The 24,338-nt window shown below is 43.4% G+C and overlaps 1 protein-coding gene across 5 annotated transcripts in view; it reads right to left on the bottom strand.

The window, feature by feature from the left end:
- Window positions 1–24,338, bottom strand: part of COL28A1 (collagen type XXVIII alpha 1 chain) — a 120,507-nt gene that overhangs the window by 10,142 nt on the left and 86,027 nt on the right. For 4 of the 5 annotated variants that reach the window (XM_045006860.1, XM_045006862.1, XM_045006859.1 and 1 more), the window contains 6 exons: window positions 18,114–18,182; window positions 17,661–17,741; window positions 17,534–17,569; window positions 16,440–16,476; window positions 13,841–14,392; window positions 124–314 (listed from right to left, as the gene is read on the bottom strand). In XM_045006860.1, the coding sequence (XP_044862795.1) occupies window positions 124–314; window positions 13,841–14,392; window positions 16,440–16,476; window positions 17,534–17,569; window positions 17,661–17,741; window positions 18,114–18,182 (966 nt within the window). Of the gene's footprint in view, window positions 1–123; window positions 315–10,764; window positions 11,159–13,840; window positions 14,393–16,439; window positions 16,477–17,533; window positions 17,570–17,660; window positions 17,742–18,113; window positions 18,183–24,338 lie in introns of those variants that run through there. The other variant, XM_045006863.1, reaches the window with a different exon arrangement.

The following is a 24,338-nucleotide window of genomic DNA, read 5'->3' as shown; positions in this document are numbered from 1 at the left end:
AAGAATTCATGATTTGATCATGTTGCATCTTACAAGGATGATAAACAATGTAAGAAATTATGTTTTTATGTAAATACAGGCATAGTTCTTTTTAAAGATTAGTAATAATTATACTTTACTTACAAAATTGGTAGTTTCTTGTGTAGGTGGAGGGACATAAAGTTCTGGAGTCTGAGTTTTAGCCAACTGATCAATATTACGTTTGTTGGGTGTTTCAAATCCAGGGTGAGGAGTTGAAGATGAACTGAGGACTCTAGTGATATATGAGCTGGAGTCATTCTCACAGATTTGTTGGAAGAGCTTATTCTCAAGAGCTGAAAAGATTAACAGAAATCCACATTTTACTCTGATTCTGACAGGAAATTCAGTGCATAAGTGGAACAGTTGCCAGAGTTGCTCTAAAGTGATCATACACATGAACAAAGAAAAATCTATAATCCAGTGCAGTGGTTCTCAACCTTTTCCACCCTTTGATTGCCTTCCCCCAGAAAACCCTTCGTATCTGTCTGGGATCCCTCTCCCATTTAGCAATATGGAAAGAGCAGCGTGGTTATGACACCTGACACCTGTTCATGACCCCAGTTTGAAAACCCTCGTTCTAGTGTCTGTACATCTGGTTGGCAGTCACCTGTTTGTCTTGAAAGCTGCTACATATAGTATATCCTAGATGTATTTACCTCTGAAACACAGTGAATTAATTAATACAGGGGAAATGTATTGAAAAATTAAGTTCTCTTAGATAATGACTTGAAAAGTAGATCACAAAATTATCTGAAAAGAACTAATATAAAATTAGTATTCTCAAATCTATTTATTTTTGTTGCTTCACATATCAGTGATATCTCCAAATTAATGGCTGAATGGAACTAATATGTAGGGCTTTATTAGTATCTAAAGAGCACAGGGACAGGTGACTACAGAAAGTGGCTGAATCTGTCGTTAAGGTCCCAATCCCACTACGAACTCTTCATGGGCTGGCCCCTGAGCCCACATGGAGCCCCACTGAGTCACTGCTGGCCATAATCTGCATCAGAGTATAAGAGTGATGTTTCCACTTACTCAGTGAGGTTCCAGTTCTGCCAAGACGTCTGTGCAGGCAGACTTCATTACAGGTTCAGGGTCTAACTGAGTAGGTGGTATCATCTCTGGTCCTATACTCTGATGTAAATATTGCCAGTGGAGTTGGAAAAAAGATTTAGGCCCAGATGCACAAAGGTATTTAGGCTTCTAATTTCCATTGAGATCAATGGAAGTTAGTAGTCTACCTTGGTGGATCTGGGCCATAATGTTTTAATTTGCCATAGAAAAATCTCGATCTTATGAGTTTGTAACAGGGCATGCTGGCACTTTAAGGCAGGATACAGGCCTAGCACAGTCCTTTAGAAATTTTAGTTTAGAAAAAAGGCTTTCTGCAGATTATAGCTCCTCTGGGACTTGGCGACTACAAACCTGAAAGCCAGGCCTGCTGGGAGGTCCTTTTTCCCAGTGTGAAAGAGACAAGGGAGAGGACAATACTGGTGATGGTTTTCTCAGGTGAGAGAACCTGGAAAGGCTGTGCCAAGGGCAAAGGAAGACAGAAGGCAGAAGATTCTGGAAGTGAACTGCTGGCTAGGTAAATGGTGGAGGGTTTTGGTTTTGTGGAACATTGATCTACTTTCTATGGGAGGAGGGGACTGTATAGTTTAGATGGCCTCTACCTCAGGAGAAGGGGAACCAATCTCCTCAGGGGCAGGGTAGCTAGAGTATTCATGAGTGGGTTAAACTAATGTCCAAACAGAATAAAGTTCAGACTAGTGAAATATTTACTTAGGACTTTAAAAGGACCAATTTCACAATTATGAGCCAAATCAGGTGGAAAGAAGAATTTAATAGGAAAAATGTGAATGATAATTGGGAATTGTTTAAGAACACTTTACAAGATGTCCCAAAAGCCACAATCAAGGAGGAAGGCCTTATTGATTAAAGAAAGACCTAGTTTAGAGAGGAAGTAAAGACGGCTAAAATATATATATATATATATATATATATATATATCTTACAATAGAAGAAAGGGGAAGGTAATAGTAATGAATATAACTCAGAAGTTAGAAATTATCGAAAATTGATAAGGGAAGGAAAGGGACACATGGAAAAATTTATGTGCAGCAGAGTTAAGGAAAATAAGAACAAGTTTTTAATGTATATTCGGAACAAAAATAATCCATTACTAGGTGGAAATGATAGAATTATCAATAATAATGCAGACAAGGCAGACGTGTTCAATAAATATTTCTGTTCTGTATTTGTGGGTGGGGAAGATGATATAGTCATATATGATAAGTCTTTCCATTCCACTAGTATGTTTGGATGATGTTAAACAGCAGCTACTAACATTAGACATTTTAAAATCAGCAAGTCCAAATACCTTGCATCCAAGAGTTTTAAAATAGCTGGCTGAGGAGGTTTCTGAACCTGTTAATGCTGAGTTTCAATAAGTCTTAGGGTACGTCTTCACTACCCGCCGTATCAGCGGGTAGCAATCGATTTCTCAGGGATCGATATATTGCGTCTCATCTAGACGCGATATATCGATCCCCGAATGAGCTCCTGTTGACTCCGGAACTGCACCAACCCGAACAGCGGTAGCGGAGTCGACATGGGGAGCCACGGACGTCGATCCCGCGCCGTGAGGACGGTAGGTAATTCGATCTAAGATACTTCGACTTCAGCTACGTTATTCACATAGCTGAAGTTGCGTATCTTAGATCGATTTCCCCCCGTAGTGTAGACCAGCCATCATGGTAGTAGGGAAGTTCTAGAAGCCTGGAAGAAAGCTAATGCTGTGACAATATTTTAAAAGGGTAAGTAGGATGACCCTGGTAATTATAGACTTATCCGTCTGATGATCCCAGGTAAGATAATGGAGCAGCTGATATGGGACTCAGTTAATAAAGAATTAAAGAAAGGTAATATAATTAATGCCAATGAACATGGGTTTATGGAAAATAGATGCTGTCAGACTAACTTGATAATTTTTTTATGCAATTACAAGTTGGTTAATAAAGGTAATAGTGTTGATGTACTAGACATCTGTAAGGCATTTGACTTGGTACCACATGACATTTTGGTTAAAAAAAACTAGAACAATGTAAAATGAATATGCCACACATTCAGTGAATTAAAAGCTGGCTAACCGATAGCTCTCAAAATGTAATTGTGAAGGGGGAATCATTATTGAGTTGAGTATCAGAGGGGTAGCTGTGTTAGTCTGGATCTGTAAAAGCAGCAAAGAGTCTTGTGGCACCTTATAGACTAACAGACGTTTGGGAGCATGAGCTTTCGTGGGTGAATACCCACTTCATCGGATGCATTATTGAGTCTGAGGTCTTTTTAGTGGAGACCCACATTCTTGGCCTTATGCTATTTAACATTTTTATCAATGACCCAGATTAAAACATAAAATCATCACTGATAAAGTTTGAAGAAGACACAAAAATTGGGAGAGTGCTTGGCTCAGGGGGGTGCTGTACAGCATGGAGGAGCAGATCCCTTGAGCTGCAGAGCCATATGCTAATATTGATTTCCATCCATAGTCCAGGGCCCCTGACTGACCCCTCTAATAAAGGAATAGCTATCCCAAAATGACTAGGATGTCAGCAGGCAAATATTTGTTTGCTGGAAGCTCTATAAGTAGTTGAAAAACAAGGAGTATGAATCACACACACACACACACTGTGAACAAGTTGGCAACTGCTGAGGGCACTACGTACATGGTGGCCCTGCTGAAGAGAGTTGCCGCAGACATAGTAGATATCAAGGCCACACAATACAATTCACTGTTACCTGAGTTAACTCCTTTCTGTCAGTGCTGACACGACAAGATGGGTGAATGAAACAGAAAGAATAGTATCATCGGTGGAAGATCAAGTACAAAGGCTCTCTGCCCAGTTGCAGAGAAGCAGTTATTTTTTTCTTAAATCTAAACTGGCAGATCTCCAGGGAAGGTCTTGTTGCAATAATGGGAGAATTATCACAAGTACCTGAAGGGGCAAAGAAAAACCACTCCCTAAAATTTGTTCCTCTGCTCCTTTGAGAAATGCTCAGCTTGCAAGATGTTTTTAAATTTGATTTAGAATGAGCATGTAGGTCCCTGGCTCCTAAGCGGCCTGGAATGCTAAAGCTTGTGCACTGATTGTCAAATTTCTCAGATTTATGGCAAAAGAAAAAATATTGCAGCTAGTTCATGGGAGGGGCGAGAACTGTTGAGGGGATGCCACAAAATAAGATAATGGTAATAAAAAAAGGTAATAATTGGAGATATACCAATCTCCTAGAACTGGAAGGGACCTTGAAAGGTCATCAAGTCCAGCCCCCTGCCTTCACTAGCAGGACCAATTTTTGCCCCAGATCCCTAAGTGGCCTCTGCAAGGACTGAACTCACAACCCTGGGTTTAGTGGGCCAAGCTCAAACCACTGAGCTATCCCTCCTGCTGATTGCTCACGAATTTGTAAAAGATGTGGTTGAACAGAGATCAGGCTTTAGAAGAGTAAGGGAACTGGTTAAGCAGAAAGGCCTTCAGTATTCTGTAAAGTTTCCAGCTGTTTCATGTCAGGATTAGTGAGGAAGTGCATCTGTTTCAAAAGCCACAGGAAGCAAAAAGGTTTTTAAATAGCCTGCAGTGAAATGTGTATCTGTTCTGTTTTATACCACATTTACTTCCCAGTTATGTCTGCCTTACCTGCACTTATGAACCTATCCAGTCATTGCGACAGACTGACCTTTTTGGGTTATTTCTTCAGCTCCAAGCTTATACTTTATTCATTTTTGGGACACACATATAAATTCTCATCAAATTGTTAAGTGTGAAGCACCCCAGCAGGGGAGTTAAGAGAACACCACATCCCGAATTGATCTCATGGGAGCGAACTGACTGTGGAAAGGATTTATTTAAACTGTGTATTAGCAATATTAAGTGCTCTGCTCCTGTATTTGTGCTGGGGTATTCACGAAACATTTGACAACATCCCCCCATGGCAGATCAACATGTATTATTACAAGGTCTGTGTATTAGCTGGGCACCAACATACCCACCAAAGATGGGGTTGTGCAGCTCCCTAATGCTCTGTAGAAATTTGAGGGATCCAATACCACTTTTTAAAATTGGTGCCAGCGAGAAACTCTGCTATGTTGCCATGCCTTACTGCTGGGGCTCCTCAAAGCCCAGCAGCTTGACGTCCTATGTGCTGGAAGTAGGAGAGATGGTTCTCTTCCCTGCAAGATGTCCTGGAAAGCTGCACAGGAGCTGAGCAATGTAGTTGTACCCCCTATGGTCCAACAGAGCAGAGGAGAAGACCAACATGGGTTGCTGAGCTACAATGACTTCTACCCTCCCTGTCACCTTCTACTTTCTCCCTCTCGCCCTGACCCTGCTTGCCCCTATCCCCACATCCACTGCCTTCCTCGTCCCCTTGCCCTGACTCCCCTCACATCTTCTTCAGTTATTTTCCCCATCCTAATGCCTTCGATAAGCTCAAATCTGGAGTGCATGAACATGAAGTACGAAGTTAATATAGAGGAGTCACTTGTTTGCTGTGTTCTTTGGTGCAATAATTTACAATTTTGGGAGCAGTTAGATTCCTCTCCTGTTAGTTATGTTAATATGAAGAAGAGAAACTGAATGTTTGGTTGTAAACTAAAATGGGGAGGGACATGTGGCTCTGGAATTCCCACAACATGCAATGTCTTACTCAGTGCACCAACCTACATTACCAGTACTCTGGTGTTTGGTTTGGCAAACTGAAACAATTACAAATTAGGGGATAATATACAGGCATATCCTTGACATACCTAGTTAAGAAGTATTCCATTTGTGGAGTGCATGCTCCCTTTCTGTCTCCTTACCATGTAGTTACTACTCTGGTAGGGGGAAAATAGGATCCCTGTTTTAAATAAATAATAGTAATACTTTAAATAATGGGAGTACTTGTGGCACCTTAAAGACTAACAAATTTATTTTAGCATGAGCTTTCGTGAGCTGCAGCTCACTTCTTCGGATGCATAGAATGGAACACACAGACTGGAGATATTTATACATACAGAGAACATGAAAAGGTGGAAGTATGCATACCAACAGGAAGAGTCTAATCAATTGAGATGAGCTATCGTCAGCAGGAGGAAAAAAAACTTTTTGAAGTGATAATTAAGATGGCCCATAGAAGATGTGAGGAGAACTTAACATAGGGAAATAGATTCAATTAGTGTAATGACCCAACCATTCCCAGTCTCTGTTTAGGCCACAGTTAATTGTATCTAGTTTGCATATTAATTCAAGTTCAGCAGTTTCTCTTTGGAGTCTGTTTTTGAAGTTTTTTTGTTGCAAAATTGCCACCTTCAAGTCTGTCACTGAGTGGTTAGAGAGGTTGAAGTGTTCTCCCACTGGTTTTTGAATGTTATGATTCCTGATGTCAGATTTGTGTCCATTTATTCTTTTGCGTAGAGACTGTCCGGTTTGGCCAATGTACATGGCAGAGGGGCATTGCTGGTACATGATGGCATATATCACGTTGGTAGATGTGCAGGTGTACGAGCCCCTGATGTATGTATGTATGTAGCCTCTGAAATACATACTACATACTAACCCACAGAATCCTTCCTACCAATGCTATAATAAAAAAGATTCTGCATGGACTCCTCCTGAGGATCGAAACAACAGACTGGACTTCTACATAGATTGCTTCCGTCACCGTGCACGGGCTGAAATTGTGGAAAAGCAACATCACTTGCCCCATAACCTAAGCCATGCTGAACACAATGCTATCTACAGCCTCAAGAACAACTCTGACATTATAATCAAACAGGCTGACAAAGGAGGTGCTGTTGTCATCATGAATAGGTCGGAATATGAACAAGAGGCTGCCAGGCAGCTCTCTAACTCCACATTCTACAAGCCATTACCCTCTGATCCCACTGATGATTACCAAAAGAAACTACACCATCTGCTCAAAAAACTCCCTGAGAAAGCACAGGAACAGATCTATACAGACACATGCCCAGAACCCCGACCAGGTGTATTCTATTTGCTACCCAAGATCCATAAACCTGGAAATCCTGGACGCCCCATCATCTCAAGCATTGGCACTTTAACAGCAGGATTGTCTGGCTATATGGACTCTCTCCTCAGGCCCTATGCTACCAGCACTCCCAGCTATCTTCGAGACACCACTGACTTCCTGAGGAAACTACAATCCATCGGTGATCTTCCAGAAAACACCATTCTGGCCACTATGGATGTGAAAGCCCTCTACACTAACATTCCACACAAAGATGGACTACAAGCCATCAGGAACAGTATCCCCGATAATATCACGGCTAACCTGGTGGCTGAACTTTGTGACTTTGTCCTCACCCACAACTATTTCACATTTGGGGACAATATATATCTTCAAGTCAGTGGCACTGCTATGGGTACCTGCATGGCCCCTCAGTATGCCAACATCTTTATGGCAGACTTAAAACAACGCTTCCTTAGCTCTCGTTCCCTAACGCCCCTACTCTACTTGCGCTACATTGATGACATCTTCATCATCTGGACTCATGGAAAAGAAGCCCTCGAGGAATTCCACCGTGATTTTAACAATTTCCATCCCACCATCAACCTCAGCCTAGACCAATCCACACAAGCGGTCCATTTCCTAGACACTACTGTGCTAATAAACGATGGTCACATAAATACCACTCTATACCGGAAACCCACTGACCGCTATACTTACTTACATGCCTCCAGCTTCCATCCCGGTCACACCACACGATCCATTGTCTACAGCCAAGCTCTAAGATACAACCGTATTTGCTCCAATCCCTCAGACAGAGATAAACACCTACAAGATCTCTATCAAGCATTCTTAAAACTACAATACCCACCTGCTGAAGTGAAAAAACAGATTGACAGAGCCAGAAGAGTACCCAGAAGCCACCTAGGACAGGCCTAAAAAAGAAAATAACAGAACGCCACTAGCCATCACCTACAGCCCCCAACTAAAACCTCTCCAGCACATCATCAAAGATTTACAACCTATCCTTAAAGATGATCCCTCACTCTCACAGATCTTGGGAGACAGGCCAGTCCTCGCTTATAGACAGCCTCCCAACCTGAAGCAAATACTCACCAGCAACCACACACCATACAACATAAACACTAACCCAGGAACCTATCCTTGCAACAAAGCCCGATGCCAGCTCTGTCCACATATCCATTCAAGTGACATCCTAGTGTGGACGGTTGAGCGGTTAATTCGAATTAACGCTGCTAAATTCGATTTAAAGTCCTAGTGTAGACCAGGCCTCAGAGAAGGGCTACTAGGATGATCCGAGGAATGGAAAACCTATCATATGAAAGGAGACTCAAAGAGCTTGGCTTGTTTAGCCTAACCAAAAGAAGGCTATGGGGAGATATGATTGCTCTCTATAAATATATCAGAGGAATAAATACCAGGGAGGCAGAGGAATTACTTAAGCTCAGTACCAGTGTGGACACAAGAACAAATGGATATAAACTGGCTATCAGGAAGTTTAGACTTGAAATTAGATGAAGGTTTCTAACCATCAGAGAGAGGAGTGAAGTTCTGGAACAGGCTTCCAAGGGGAGTAGTGGGGTCAAAAGACATATCTGGCTTCAAGACTAAGCTTGATAAGTTTATGGAGGGGATGGTATAATGGTATAGCCTAATTTTGGCAATTAATTCGTCTTTGACTACTAGCAGTAAATATGCCCAATGGCTTGTGATGGGATGTTAGATGGGGTGGGATCTGAGTTACTACAGAGAATTCTTTCCTGGGTGTCTGGCTGGTGAGTCTTACCCACATGCTTAGGATTTAGCTGATCACCATATTTGGGGTCAGGAAGGAATTTTCCTCCAGGGCAAATTGGCAGAAGCCCTGGGGTTTTTTTGCCTTCCTCTGCAGTGTGGGGCATGGGTCACTTGCTGGAAGGTTCTCTGCACCTTGAAGTCTTTAAACCATGATTTGAGGACTTCAGTGGCTCAGACACTGGTTTGATACAGGAGTGGGTGGGTGAGATTCTGTGGCCTGCATTGTGCAGGAGGTCAGACTAGATGATCATAATGGTCCCTTCTGACCTTAAAGTCTATGATTCTATGATTCTATGACCTAATCACATCAGACACGCCATCAGGGGCTCGTACACCTGCACATCTACCAACGTGATATATGCCATCATGTGCCAGCAATGCCCCTCTGCCATGTACATTGGCCAAACCGGACAGTCTCTACGCAAAAGAATAAATGGACACAAATCTGACATCAGGAATCATAACATTCAAAAACCAATGGGAGAACACTTCAACCTCTCTAACCACTCAGTGACAGACTTGAAGGTGGCAATTTTGCAACAAAAAAACTTCAAAAACAGACTCCAAAGAGAAACTGCTGAACTTGAATTAATATGCAAACTAGATACAATTAACTGTGGCCTAAACAGAGACTGGGAATGGTTGGGTCATTACACTAATTGAATCTATTTCCCTATGTTAAGTTCTCCTCACACCTTCTATGGGCCATCTTAATTATCACTTCAAAAAGTTTTTTTTTTTCCTCCTGCTGACGATAGCTCATCTCAATTGATTAGACTCTTCCTGTTGGTATGCATACTTCCACCTTTTCATGTTCTCTGTATGTATAAATATCCCCTGTCTATGTGTTCCATTCTATGCATCCGAAGAAGTGAGCTGCAGCTCACGAAAGCTCATGCTAAAATAAATTTGTTAGTCTTTAAGGTGCCACAAGTACTCCTGTTCTTTTTGCGGATACAGACTAACACGGCTGCTACTCTGAAACCTACTTTAAATAATGGATATTGGTGGCTCTGTCAGCCTGACTAGTGTGTCTCCTTGGCTGACCCCCTTCAGAATTTATTAATGGTTTAGTTTTGTCTATATAATGTTAAGTATTTGACAACTATTACCTTTTCATTGTACTTGCCTATGCTTGGTATAAAGTTAAGTTGGTATATGTATGTTATGTTTTTGCTTTATCTTGTCTTTTTGTGCTCTTCTCTCCTCCCTATTCCCTGGAAGTCTGGCAAGTCAAGCATCTGGCAGGTAATCCAAAATCTGTGGAATACATGTCTGAGACATTTCATCCATGGACTCCCACCACAGTGGATTTCTGTATGGGGAGGAGGATGAGACATACTAGAGCAAATTATACAAACATTCCATCCCCTTCATTTGTAAGACTACAAAAATAATTCTTAACACAGCCAAATGGTCCTAAATCTTTTATTTCCTGGAATATAACGGGTCTCAATACTCCAGTTAAAGAAAAAAGTGTACTCATTAGAAAGCAAAGGCAGATGAAGTGCTTTTGCAGGAGATACACTTGACCACAGATGAGGCTGCTAAATTAGAACATGACTTGACAGGAAAAACAATGTCTTGCTGCTTCTTATCCAAATCTAGAGGGATAGCCATCCTCTTACAGACAGTGCTTTATGGAACAGTCTTGGAGTCAATTTCAGACAATCAGGACAGAGTTTTAATCCGTAAAGTCACCACAAATGTATCTAAACTAATCACTGCTAATATGTATGGACCTAAGCTTGATGTTCCTGAAACTTTTCATAGGTTTTTATTAAATTACATGGTGAACCCCATATCCTTACTGTTATTGTTTGGGATTTAAATGTGGTGACTGATTGAACAAATCTCAGCTTCAGGGTCATATACCAACCAAAACTAGAATGGATCTGGAGTTACACATTGAAGATCTGGGACTATGTGATATCTGGCGACTTATACATCTAATGGGTAGGGATTATTCATAGTTTCCTCTGGTACCTGAGTCCTATTCCTGTATAGATTTCTTTTTTATCTTCAGGGGACTTTGTTAATTCTGTAATTTTCTCCTCCATTAATACAAGTGCTGTCGCTGATCATGTCCCTATAACTCTTCAAATACGAACAGACCTGAGAGAGAAACAGCCTTATAGCTAGACATTTAATTCTTCACTTTTATTAGAGCCGCATTTCAAAAATTTTATTGAAAAAGAAACTGGCTTATTCCTGGAGACAAATGAACCCTCCACATCTTCTAGCAGGCTATTTTGCTCAAGGGCAAGTAGAGATAAAATTGTAAGTTTTGCATCTGAGAAGAAGGGAGTACCTGGAGAAAAAAATGAAAGCCCTTGAGAAAAAAGTAAAAGAGCTCAGTTTATCTTATGCCACAGCTCCTTTGATCCTCAATTAATTGTAGATTTAAACTCAATAAGCTGCAGTCAGCACATCTGAATTCACCCTATTTTGATTCCAGCAGGACTTCTGGGAATTAGGTGAAAACGTAGGCAAATTGCTGGCATGTTGCCTAAGACAGTGGTTTTCAAACTTTTTTTCTGGAAACCCAGCTGAAGAAAATTGTTGATGCCTGCGACCTAAAGGAGCTGGGGATGAGGGGTTTGAGGTGTGGGAGGGGCTATGGGCTGGGGCAGAGGGTTGGGGTGTAGGGTTGAGGGCTGTGGGGTTGGATTGGGGATGAAGGATTTGGGGTGCAGGAAGGGGCTCTGGGTTTCAGGGGGCTCAGGGATGGGGCAAGGGTTGGGGTGCTGCAGGAGGGGGTCAGGGCTCTGGGCTAGGAGTGCAGGCTCTGGGGTGGGGCCGGGGATGAGAGGTTTGGGGTGTAGGAGGGGGCTGCAGGTTTGGGGGGGCTTAGGGCTGGGGTAGGATATTGGGGTGTGGGGTTGGGGTGGGGGCTTACTCAGGTGGATCCCAGTCAGCGTGCAGCAGGGGTGCTAAGGCAAGCTTCCTGCCTGTCCTGGCACCATGACTACACTGTGCCCTGGAAGCAGCCAGCAGCAGGTCCAGCTCCTAGGCAGAAGTAAGCAAGCGGCTCCGCACAGCTCTTGCTCACAGGCAGTGCTCCCCCAATTCCCATTGGCCAGTTCCCAGCCACTGGTAGTGCAGAGCCGGTGTTCAGGGCAGGGCAGTGCATGGAGCCCTGTGGCCACCTTCCCCCTACCCCCCGCCTAGGAGCCGGACCTGCTGCCAGCAGCTTCCAGGGCGCAGCGCGGTGTCAGAACATGTAGGGATTAGCCTGCCTTAGCTGGGCAGCACCACTGATGGGACTTTTAACAGCCTGGTCGGCGGTGCTGACCAGAGCCACCGCAACCCAGTGCCTTACATTTCACAAGCTGCACTTTGAAAACCACTGGCCTAAGACAAAAGACCTCTGCATGTAGAATCACGGCCATCCATGATACACATGGTAAACTATGTACATCACCTGAAGATTAATGAAATGTTCTTTAATTTTTCAAAAATATTACACTACTGCAAATTACTGCAGTCCAGCATAGAAACCTTGATGGGCCACTAGCAGAGGATGAGTTAATTAAGATTAAGAACATGAAAATGGGAAAGCCCCCAGGCCAGAGGGCTTCCCTGCCAGATAGACACTTCCTTGATGTCCTGTCTAACAAGATGCTTATCAATTTGATCTGAATGCCCTAAGACTGCCAGAGTCCTTAAATCTACTGGGAACTATGGAAATGCTTCAGAAACATTTGTGGTGGGAGCAGCACACAGAGACCCCCTGACCCCTCCACCCCTTTGCTGCAGGGACACAGAGCCAGGTGGGAGCCCCTGCCAACCTTCCCCCCACCAGCAACAGCAGGGGTCCTGGCTGTGCACTGCCTCCTCCCAGCACCAGCGGGGGTCCCAGGGCATGCTGCCCAACCCCCTCCCACCAGCAGGGTCCCTGGGGCCACCTCCTCCAGCCCCACAGTGCCCCAGACTGCCCCCCCAGCACCCGCAGCCCCCCACCCAAGTTTTAGTCATGGGTATTTTCAGTAAAAGTCATGGTCAGGTCACGGGCCATGAATTTTTGTTTACTGCCCATGACTGGTCCATGACTTTTACTGAAAATACCCGTGACTAAAACGTATCTCTAAGTACTTACATGGGGAAGAAATATTTGATAAATTAACTCTTCAGAGAAAGGTATAATACAATCCAATGGCAGAAAGTAGACAAGTTCAGACTGGAAATGAGTTGTAATTTTTTAACAGTATGGGTAATTAATCATTGGAACAATTTACTCAGGGTCCTGGTGAATTCTCCATCACTGGCCATTTTTAAATCAAGATTGGATGTTTTTCTAAAAGGTATGTTCTAGGAATTATTTTGGGGACATTCTACGGCCTGCATTATACAGGAGGTCAGACTAGATGATCACAGTGGTCCCTCCTGGCCTTGAAACTGATGAATCTATGGGGTGGAGAAACTGGAAGGAGTACTTTATGGTGGTGTCTATGGGGAGGAGAGGTTGGGAAATGTCATAAGTTCCTTTATAGCTCTATGTGAAACTGTGAAAAGGAGGGAAGGATTGACAGACCTTGAGAGAGATTAGTGGCCCAGAGAGAGACAGACAGACAGACAGAATGCCAAGGTGAGGAGAAATCCTCTTCGCTCTCCTGCACGAAGGACAGAAAACTTCACAGAAAATGGAACTTTGACCCAGCACTAAGACATTCTGGGGAAAGATTGACAGAAGCCTTCAATGGAGGGCTGGTAGCCCACAGAACAAAAGAAGCTGGATAAAGAATGGCTGTGGGAACTCTCATTGTTTGTACTGGACTTTCATTTACCTTGGAAGGCATGAAGATTTGATTTGGCTAGAGGACTAAATTACACAGCGAGTGAGGGAAACTGAGGAATGAGTTGCATCTGAAGGTAAGAGGCAAGCTACTTTGCCACAGAACTATACTGACTGGCTTCAGTTGCTATGTCAAATGCCTAATTCCATTCAATGCACTGTTTTCATGGTTCCTGTTAAAGAGGTAGTTTCTCTTACCTGGGAGTGTGATAAAGTCATCTATCTGGTAGACATGTTCACTGTCAGGGTCCGTAGCAATGAGTTGCAATTCTTCCAGAAACTCCTGAATGTTAGGATCAGTCTTTTGAACCACCCCAATTACAAATATCTCAATATTGATGGCATGCGCATTCCTCACTACGACATCCAGTCTTTGATCACGAGTATCAGCTTGTCCATCTGTTATTACAATAGCAACTTTTCTTACCCCTTGTCGTGCAACCTGAAATATCTCAATGGCTTTGCTGATAGCTGCAGCTGTGTAAGTGCCTTCCCCTAGGTACTGCATATTATCAACAGCAAGTTTCACCTTATCTTTGCTTGTGTACTGCTGCAGAGTCGATACCAGCTCTACTTTGTGGCTGAAGTTGATAATGCCAATGCGGGCTGTATCTTGGTTGACTGTTACCCTGTCAATGAGTGTTTTCACAAAATCTTTGACAATTCTGAAGTTGTCTGGTCCAACGCTTTCTGAGCTGTCAATCACAAATACAAGTTCCAGTGGAGTTTCTTTACATTTGATGCCACAGCCTAAAATATTAACAATTTTTGACATTTTATGAGAAACTTCCTTTCGATTACACAATGAATGCAACTGAAAAAATATATATCAGATTCTCAGGCACCCAAGCCAAGATGACTTTTCAGAAAATGAAAGTAATCTACAGTTTCTGAGATTTTTTTTTCATAGCAAATGGTAGGCCAGATACAGAATGGAGAGAAATGAGTAGAAGATTCTGACTTCCCAAATTTTAAAGTATTTATCTATCTCTATATTTTTATAATGAAGGGGCTCTTCCTTTGTTTACATTTTGTTTATTTACCAACATCTACTAAACCAGCATCTACTAAATATTTATTAGAACATAAGAATGGCTATACTGGGTCAGACCAATAGTCCACTTAGTCCAGTAACCTGTCTTCTGATAGGGCTAGTGCCAAATGCTTTCAGAGGCAATGAACAGAACAGGGCAATTATCAAGTGATCCATCCCCTGTCATCCACTCCCAGCTTCTGGCAAACAGAGGTTTAGTGGTACTAAGAGCATGGATTTGTGTTCCTGACCATCTTGGCTAATAGCTATTGATAAACCTATCCTCCAAGAATTTATCTATTTCTTTTTTGAACCCAGTTATTCTGTTGGCCTTCACAACATCCCCTGGCAATGATTTCCACAGGTTGACTGTGTGTTATGTGAAGAATACGTCCTTATGTTTATTTAAAACCTACTGCCTATTAATTTCATTGGGTGACCCCTGGTTCTTGTGTTATGTACAGGAGTAAATAACACTTTCCTATTCACTTTCTCTACAACATTCTTAGTTTTTATAGACCTCTATCATATCTCTTCTTAGTCATCTCTTTTCTAAGATGAACAGTCCCAGTCTTTTTAATCTCTCTTCATATGGAAGCTGTTCAATACCCCTAATCATTTTTGTGGCCCTGCTCTGTATCTTTTCCAATTCTAATATATATATTTTGAGATGGGGCAACCAGAACCGCATACAGTATTCAAGATGTGGTGTACCAGGGATTTATATATTAGCATTATGATGTTTTCTGTCTTCTTATCTATCCCTTTTCTAATAGTTCCTAACATTCTGTTAGCTTTTTTGATTGCCACTGCACACTGAGCAGATGTTTTCAGAGAACTAAGCACTATTACCTACATAGGAAACAAAGTATCCATAACTATATCAATTTAATAACTTTCAGTGGAGTTATTAATAATTTCAAAGTAAATTAATAAACAGAAATGTTCTTATTGCATTTTGCTTTTATAATTTTAAGTTCTATCTCTCAAAGCATACAATCTAGTAACTGAAATCCTAACATTTTTTCTGACAATTTAGTTAATAATTTCTGAAACCTTTAAAAAAAGACATGTAACTATGCGGGTTTTGTCCTCAGATTTCTCAGGTTTGAACAGTCTGTAAAGGCAATGTGCCCAAACTCTAGGTCCTTCTGCAGACTGTGTGTAGTACAGAGTTATGGGAAGACATCTCAGTGAGGTTATCCTTCCAGTAATTCTGTGTAGAGAGCAGGTTCTTGGCCACTTGTGGAACATTCTGCATGGCTTGCTGACAAACCCTGCAGATCCCAGAGATATGCAGAAGGTCTGGCCCCTAGTGTTCCCTCCTTCCTCTTCTCTTCCTCCCCTTCTTCTCCCCCGCCCCAACCACTTCTCTGGCAGTGTGGCTGTGCTGTCAGGACTGCCTCAGCTGGTGTCTGTCCCTGGAACCCTTTTTACATTGCTGAGATAGTGTCTAGGGACATATGATACAGTTTCTGGCTGGATTATACTTCCACTGTGAGCTCTGCTGGATTTCCTTTTGATTTGCAGAATTCCTTTTGCTAGCCCATGTGATGTGCTAGCCCATGTGATGTGCTTACTTTTCAGCTGAAAATCATAGGCTCCACTCAACTTCGTTTATTTTCTGTACATGTGTTCCATTATGATAGAGATCCTTCCACACTAACATGTGGAGTAGCAGGCTTTACTTGTATCCTTTTAACCATGGTAGTTTTATTGTGTCTTATTAAACTTGTTATTTCTTTTTTATAACATAGATCTTACCACATATTTCCATGATAAGTCTGATAATTTCTTCTTTCTGAAAGAGAGTATTCATTAATGTGTTACATTTATTCTAATCCTAGGGCATGTTTTTCTTTTGTTTGAGCTGCTACTGCATATCCAAAACCTGCTGTCCTGTTATTGCAGTTTTGCTGTTTTACAGAGCAAATTATATTGCACTTAGGGACAATTATAAAGTGGCTGGAACTCATAAATGTCACCAGCTGACAGGTGGCTGCATCATGCCATCAGCTTCTAAATAGTACTCCTAGCTGAAGTCAACGAGGAGTCAAGTGGCACCTTAAAGACTAACAAATTTATTTGGGCATAAGCTTTCTTGGGTATGAAACCTCACTTCTTCAGATGAAGTCAGTTAGCTGTTCTTAAAAATCTACATAATATGTGGTCCAAAGTATTTACAATAAATTGCTCTCGATACTAATCATAGGTCTCAAGAGTTGTAACCTGTTGTTCACATCTCGGGTATTAAACCCTTTAATGCACACCTTGCAAAGATGACGCAGTTTACTCTATGTAGTTATCTCAGAGACACATGGTCCATTATTTTATTATCCTAAAATAACTTGTTTGGATGTCTGAAACAAAACTATGTGGTCTAGACAATAGAAAGGTCATTACTACATGCCCCAGTCATTCCCATATGCATTTATATCCACCCATATTGTGCATTCTCAGCTAATTGCATGCAGGACAATGCCTGCTTCTGTCTATCACATGAAAGCGTTTTGAAACGTTCCATGTTTGGCCTGTGTAGATTCTTCAGGAAGTGGTATAGTTAGCAAAGTACTTCCACCACTCCAACCAGCAACTTCCACCACAACAACACAGCAGAACCTGTCTATGATTCAAATTCCACCAATGTGATGATCATCTCTAGTGGAATTTGTGTTCTTCCAAATGTATTGCTAATGTACTGTCAGTGTGTCCCTGAATTCAAGATCAGCCCAATTTATAATAACTTAGTCAAACTCTGAAGCAGCAAGATCAGAATTTATTCAAATTAACAAAATATGCACAGTTTTTGCAAAGGGTAAATTCTTGACTGTCATAAATCAATTAATGTACATACTTACAGTAAGACCAGGTTCACCTTTTCTTCCCACAAACCCCTAAGAATTTGTAGAATGAGATCAATTAATAAATGCTAGTTTGTCTCATTTCCATTCTGTAAAATTAAATAATGTAAAAAAGGCATTTTACCATTGGTCCTACAGGTCCTGGTTCTCCAATATCTCCTTTGTCACCTTTCTTTCCTGGATCACCTTTCTCCCCATAATCTCCCTAATAGAAAACAGCAGAGGAAAAAGTAGTGAAGTGCTAGAGACACATAATTGGAACTGTGCTTCCCCAGTTTTTGTTTTCTTTGTACTAGCACACGTCCTCCATACCAACCCATGGAAGAACTCTATCTGTGCATTTGAGACTACTGGTCAATAGGCAGTTTGTTCATGAGCCACTGCAGTAATTACTGAGGTGGCTGTATGTCAACCTAACATCGTTTTATAGTGTAGACGTGCCCTAAGTGTTTGCAGGATCAGGCCCTTAGGCTGCAAGCTCTCTTTAAGGTAGTGTTGGTCTTTTGTTTATCTGCATAGAACCAGGCACATCTAATAAGAAAAAAATACCTTTATTAACTCATAGGCTAGGATTTACCTTTGAGCCAGGGAGGCCATATCCCTCTGAACCCCTCGGTCCTGGTAAACCTGGAAGTCCTTGTTCTCCCTGAACACAATATGGAGAGTAAATTCAACTAAAAGTGATATTAAGTTATGGAAAAGATACATTCATGTAGTAACATTCTGTGTCATAGAGAAAGCCGAAGTCTTTGCACTATGCAATGTCACCAACAATTCAAAAGTGCTGCTCTTAAGTAGCAGTAATAACTAATGGGTTTGGATTTGGAGATTCCGTCCATACACTAAAGATCTCACCATACTTTTTTGTAAAACAGGGGTTGGTGTATGGTGCACCTGTTGCCCTACTATATGTACATAGTTTTGTAAAATGTTTGTGATGGTGGCACTATTCAATATAACTGCCACCATGGAAACTGGACATTAAAAACAGTAATTGTTAGCTACATGTGGACTTCCTGAATGTACAGAAAATCCATTGCATTGATAGAGGTTCACAAACCTTTCTGTTCCTTTTAACACAGGAATGTCAGTATTTTTTGACTGAGACATCATACCAAAGGCAGAACAACCCCACAACTCAGCTAAGCAGCCTTAAAGCAGTCACAAGTGTTCCACAACAGGAATGTGCATTTACAAAGTCCAAAGGAATGATAAACAGATGTCTCTATAGTGCAGCCCCACAGAAAGGAAGTAATTTCTCTACCTTAAAGCACTTCTTCCACAGCCACAAGGAGTGCTACTATAGTGTACAATACCTTTAAGGCCTAATGAAGATTCAGCTCTGTTAGGGTATATCGACACTGCACTCCGAAGTGTGACTGCAGCATAAGTAGACGTAACCACACTAGCACGGTTAAAATTAGCAGTGTGCCCACAGCAGCACAGGTTTCAGTGCGGGCTGCACAAGCACACTGAATAATCCACACCTCTGAGTGATGTAAGTGATACCAATCTACGCACTGGTATAGACAGCACTATGTCAAAGCTCTCCCACCAACATAGCTACTGCCTCTCACGGAGATGGAGTAATTAAGTCAACAGGAGAGCTCTCTCCCATTGGCTAGAGCATCTTCACCAGATGCTCCACAGTGGTGCAGCTGCATTGGTGCAGCTGCACCGGGGTAGCTCTTCTAGTGTAGACTAGCCCTTACGTCATACAAAGTGTTCTCTACCACCTTTCCCCAGTCTCTGGGTTGTAGCAGTCATTTTTTTTAAAGTGACAGGGAAAAATGAGTGCTGGGACAGCCTGAGACCATTCTAGGTTGCGATTCCCAGCTGAGCTATGGAATTGCACTAGCATAAACCTGGAGTAATGCTGTGGAGAAGCAGTGACCCCTGAAGTGCAATCTTAACCCCAGTGAAGTCAATGAGAGTTCTCCCATTGACTTCAGTGGGACCAGGATTCCATACGAGGCCTCCGTTCCTGTTCTTTTGTAGATCAAACATTCTTGGGGAGGGGGGGTGAGAGGTAATCTGATCAGGTCTTTAGAGTAAACAGAAATATGATATTTTACATATTTGTCATTTTTTAATAAAAAGAAAGCAAAAGGAATATTGATGCAATGTGGCCCAGTCAATGGCCACTCTTTATCAATGTTAATTACTGTAGACAGCAGTCCCAGCTCTTTAGTTTTATTGACAGCTAGCTAAAACATTAGATTGGTTTAGAATGATACTAAAATGTGGATGGAACATGTTATGAAATGAAAATCACATATACACGTCTGACATTTTCCCATGAGAACATAAGCACAAGGCTTGAAGCAGATGCAGTAAAGTTATTTATGTTTCACTTTACCCCATTTCAAAGTTTTGTTTGTGTGTGCTCTGCTAAAGTATTACTGGTTTGAAAATGGAAATGTCTGAGGAAAGCCACTGCTTCCGTAAGGCTCTCTTCCTGTAGCCTCAGACAAGGGAAGCGAAAGACAGCAGAGAAGGAAATAAGGACCTATGAAAATTATTAAAATGATAGTAGAGGGATTTACTTGCAGCATGAGTGTGTTAAACAGAAGGATCAATTAAGAGAGGACATAAATGGTACTGGAAGTTGCATGTTGGTAAAATGGAATAAGCCATTGCAAAGTGATATAATGTAAATAGTAAAAGGATAGAAGGGTGAGTTTGTAGCATGACTAATGACAGAATGACAGGTGTAAGATAAAGCTGGCTATGTGAAATGTGGCTATTTCCATTCATATGTTAAAGCCATTTACATCACTTAAGCCCAATGTGAAGAGGCGTCCTGTGACAGGGTGCTGGCAAGGAAACCTGGAGTGAACCCTCGGTAATGCCAGCTCCAATCAGGAAATGGGAATTGGAGCTGGCTGAGTAAGCCCAGGCCTAAGTGGCAAACGGGGAACAGCTGCCGGCCTCATTAGCCAGGGGCTACATAAAGGCAGGCTGGCAGGAAGCTGCGGGGCGGGTGGAGAGGAAAGGGAGCAGCTGGGGAGCTAGAGGCTGCTCTCCCCTGCTGACTGCAGAAGCTGGCAGTCCTAGAGGCTGCAAGCCTGATGCTGTCTGTAGCTCAGGACCAGCTCTAGGCACCAGCAAAGCAAGCATGTGCTTGGGGCGGCACAATTCCAGGGGTGGAATTTATTTTTGCTTGGGCAGTTGTGGAGCTTGGGGTAGCAAAAAACCTAGAGCTGGCCCTGCTGTGGCTACAAGTTTGTGAGAACTTCTACTGTAAATAAAGTGCACAGGTGATTGCACCAAAGCAAAGTCTCTGGCTTGCTTGTGGGTGCAGAAGTGGCAGATGATAGAGGGGCCCACCTGTGCCCTGTTACATATGTGGGTTTGTCCGGGAGCCTGAGCCAATGGATGTGGTTGGTGATCTGGAGATGGAGGAGATCCTGCAATGGCTCATAAAACAGCAGGAGCAGATGCAGAAGGCCCTGCAAGGCTTCCAGGTGTCCCACCAGGCTGAGAGACCGGCCTTGCTAACCTGGCAGGCAGAACAGCAGAAAAGCTTAGAGGACTTTATAAGAGAACAGGCCAGCATTCAGCAGCAACTCCTGCAACAAATGGTGAGTCCTGCAGTAGGGGATGGCACCTGGCTGCCAGGCTTGGGACTCTGTAAATGGGGCCGACAGATGACCCAGATGCCTTACTCGGTATGTTTGAGCACGTAGCTATGGGTGTCGGATGGGATAGGGCCACCTGGGCCCTATGGTCGGTCCCTATCTGGTGGGAAAAGCTCAAGTGGCCTACATGGCCTTGAGTGAGGAACAGGACAGGAATTATGAGATGGTGAGAGTGGCCATCCTACACCAGGTGGGCCTGTCAGTGGAGAAATACAGCCAAAAGTTCCGGTTGGCCTGATGGATGGGGGCTGTGTGGCCTCTGGCATTTGCTCGGAGACTGATGGATGGGGCCACCTGCTGACTGAGGCATGAGACGCGAACGGTGGGGGAGATAATGGCTGCCCTCATCCTAGAATAATTGCTACAGAGTCTCCCTGAGAATATGAGTCTTTGTCAGCCAACCTCAGCCAAGTACGCTTGATGCAGCAGCACCGAGGGTACACGGAGGCAGACGTTCCCCAAAGGGAGGGCTGACCCTATAAAGACAGAGAGTTTGGGGAAGAAGCTGAGGGAACCCCTTCCTGGGAAAGGCCCCGAGAGGAAGGAGGAACCCTGAGGAGCTCCTAGTAGAGCTGGCATGATTGGTTGCTGACAGTGTGGGCAGCCAGGACACAAAAAGGGGGACTGCCCAGATATGGCATGTGGGTGGGCTGAATTTTATGGCTGGACTAATTCTGGAGAGTGGACAAGGGGGTAGAGGCTGTCCACCTTCCCAGTGAGGGTGGGGAGGAAACCTCATATGATACAGCTTCAGCATGCTCGCTCATCCAGAGGGGGCTGATAAAACTGCACCGGATAATTCCAGGTGCATGGATGGCCCTGGAGTGTACCTACGGGGACAGGAGACATTGCCCGGTGGTCCAGGTGCACCTAGAAGTGAAGGACAACTTTAAATGGAAGTGTATCAGGGTAGAAGAGGGGTTACCATACCCCATTGTGTTAGGTATGGACTGGGGCCCTCCCCACAGAGGGAAAAGGAAAGGTTCCCCAAAGAAGGAGGCAGGGACCCCTAGACTGAGAAGCCCCAGGGATGAAGAGGAGCAAGGTTCTCAGGGTAATGAACATGAGAACCCTAGACAACAGAGCACAGATAGGGTAGACAGAGGGGAAGGAGGTGCAAGGGGGATGGCCAGCCCAAGCCCCTTAGAGGGAGTAAAGGAGAAGCTGGGGCTCCCCATGACACAGCTCCCGGGAGAAGAAACAGGGATCCCACTTGGTGGCTTGGGAGAACCTGGGGTGTCCAGTAGGAGGTCAGAATTGGCCTCGACCCACTACCAGAAGAAAAGGGGATAAAGGAGAAGGGATGCCTGCAGGGATGTGATTGGTGTGAGGACCTGTGGGGTGGGGACATCCACCTTCCCCCCCCCACGACCAGTGTACTTTTTGCAGGTGGGGGATGAAGGAACCTCCAGAAGATGATGCCGGTGATCACCCAAAAGAGGTGCAGAGGCTTACCCAGATGAACCCCACCAGAAGGGGGCGGAGAGGCCAAGGAATGACGAACCTGGTGGTTCATAATGGGGGAGGTATGTGACAGAGTGCTGGCTAGGAAACCCTGAGCCAACCACGCCAGTTCCAATCAGGAAAAGGGAAGTGGAGCTGGGTGAGTAAGCCCAGGCCTAAGTGGCAAATGGGGAACAGCTGCTGGCCTTGTTAGCCAGGGGCTACATAAAGGAAGGAAGGAAGCCAGGGGGAGAGGAAAGGGAGGAGCCAGGGAGTTAGAGGCTGCTCTCCTCTGCTGGCTGAAGAAGCTAGCAGGCCCAGAGGCTGTAAGCCTGACGTTGTCTGTAGCTACAAAGTGGTGGGAATTTCTACTGTAAATAAAGAGCATGGGTGATTGCACCAAAGCAGAGGTCTCTGGCTGGTTTGTGGGCGCAGAAGTTGCAGAAGATAGAGCGGCCCATCTGCGCACTGTTACAGGTACACATGGCATGGGTGCACAGTTTTGCCTCCAAACTGCCAGCGTGCCAGAGAGGTGCTTCAGTGCTGGCTCCACATGGACTGGTGTGGAGGAGGTCATTGCAGCTGGGCCAGAGAAGAAATTGAAAGATCAGCACTTATGCAGTTCTTGTGACTCCACTGAAGAGTCACAGAGACTGCTCTTCTATCATTCCATCTGCTAGGCTGCAACAGTGGTTATGGAGAGGTGGCAGTTCAGCTCTGTGTCCTACCCAGAGATTGAGCAGGTGAATTCAATCATAGGACTGGAAGGGACTTTGAGGTCATCTATTCCAGTCCCTTGCTGCACTCATGGCAGGACTAAGCATTATCTAGACCATTGCTGATAGGGTTTGTCTAACCTGCTCTTAAAAATCTCCTGTTTAGTACTGCATACAAAGTCCAAAGAGGCTTTGTTCAAGAAATAGTGAATTTAATTCCTTATGAATGCTGAACATAAGACCAAACACAATGCACAGTCAACCTGTGGAACTCCTAGCAAGAGGATGTTGTGAAGCCCAAGACTATAACAGAGTTCAAAAAAAGAACTAGATAAGTTCATGAAGGATAAGTCCATCATTGGCTATTAGCCAGGATGGTATCCCTAGCCTCTGTTTGCCAGATGCTGGGAATGGGCGACAGGGGATGGATCACTTGCTGATTACGTGTTCTGTTCGTTCCCTCTGGGGCATCTGGCATTGGTCACTGTCAGAAGACAGGATAGTGGGCTAGATGGGGCTTTGGTCTGACCCAGTATGGCCATTCTTATGTTCTTAAACCCTGCTCATGCAAGCAATGCCATTAACACTAATAGGTCTTCTCACATGTATAAGGCAAGCAGGATTTACCTTCCAGTGAACATCAATAAAGATCACATTTTGTTAATTTAAAAATATTCAGTGATTTACCAGTTTGACCCACATACTGTAATTCAACTAAAAATTGGTTATTTATTCTTATCTAGAAAGCAAATTATGTTTCTGCAATAATGCTGTTTTTCAGGTCCCTGACCCTAACTTCCTGCTAGAGCATTGATTGATAAATGCACCTTTAAATAAAATCTAAACTCTGAACTGATTGTGGATTTGGGCAAGATACACAGTGGCTTCTGTAATAGGCAAACCCTGTCAATGCTGCTATCAGATTTGTGTAACTGATCTTTTCTCCTATGCTCCATTCTCTACAAGAACAGAGTTCCACATAAGTAATAACTTCTTAGGTTG

This window comes from Mauremys mutica, chromosome 2, assembly GCF_020497125.1.
Source record: "Mauremys mutica isolate MM-2020 ecotype Southern chromosome 2, ASM2049712v1, whole genome shotgun sequence".
NCBI lineage: Eukaryota > Metazoa > Chordata > Testudines > Geoemydidae > Mauremys > Mauremys mutica.
This window is presented reverse-complemented; position numbering and strand designations above follow the sequence as displayed.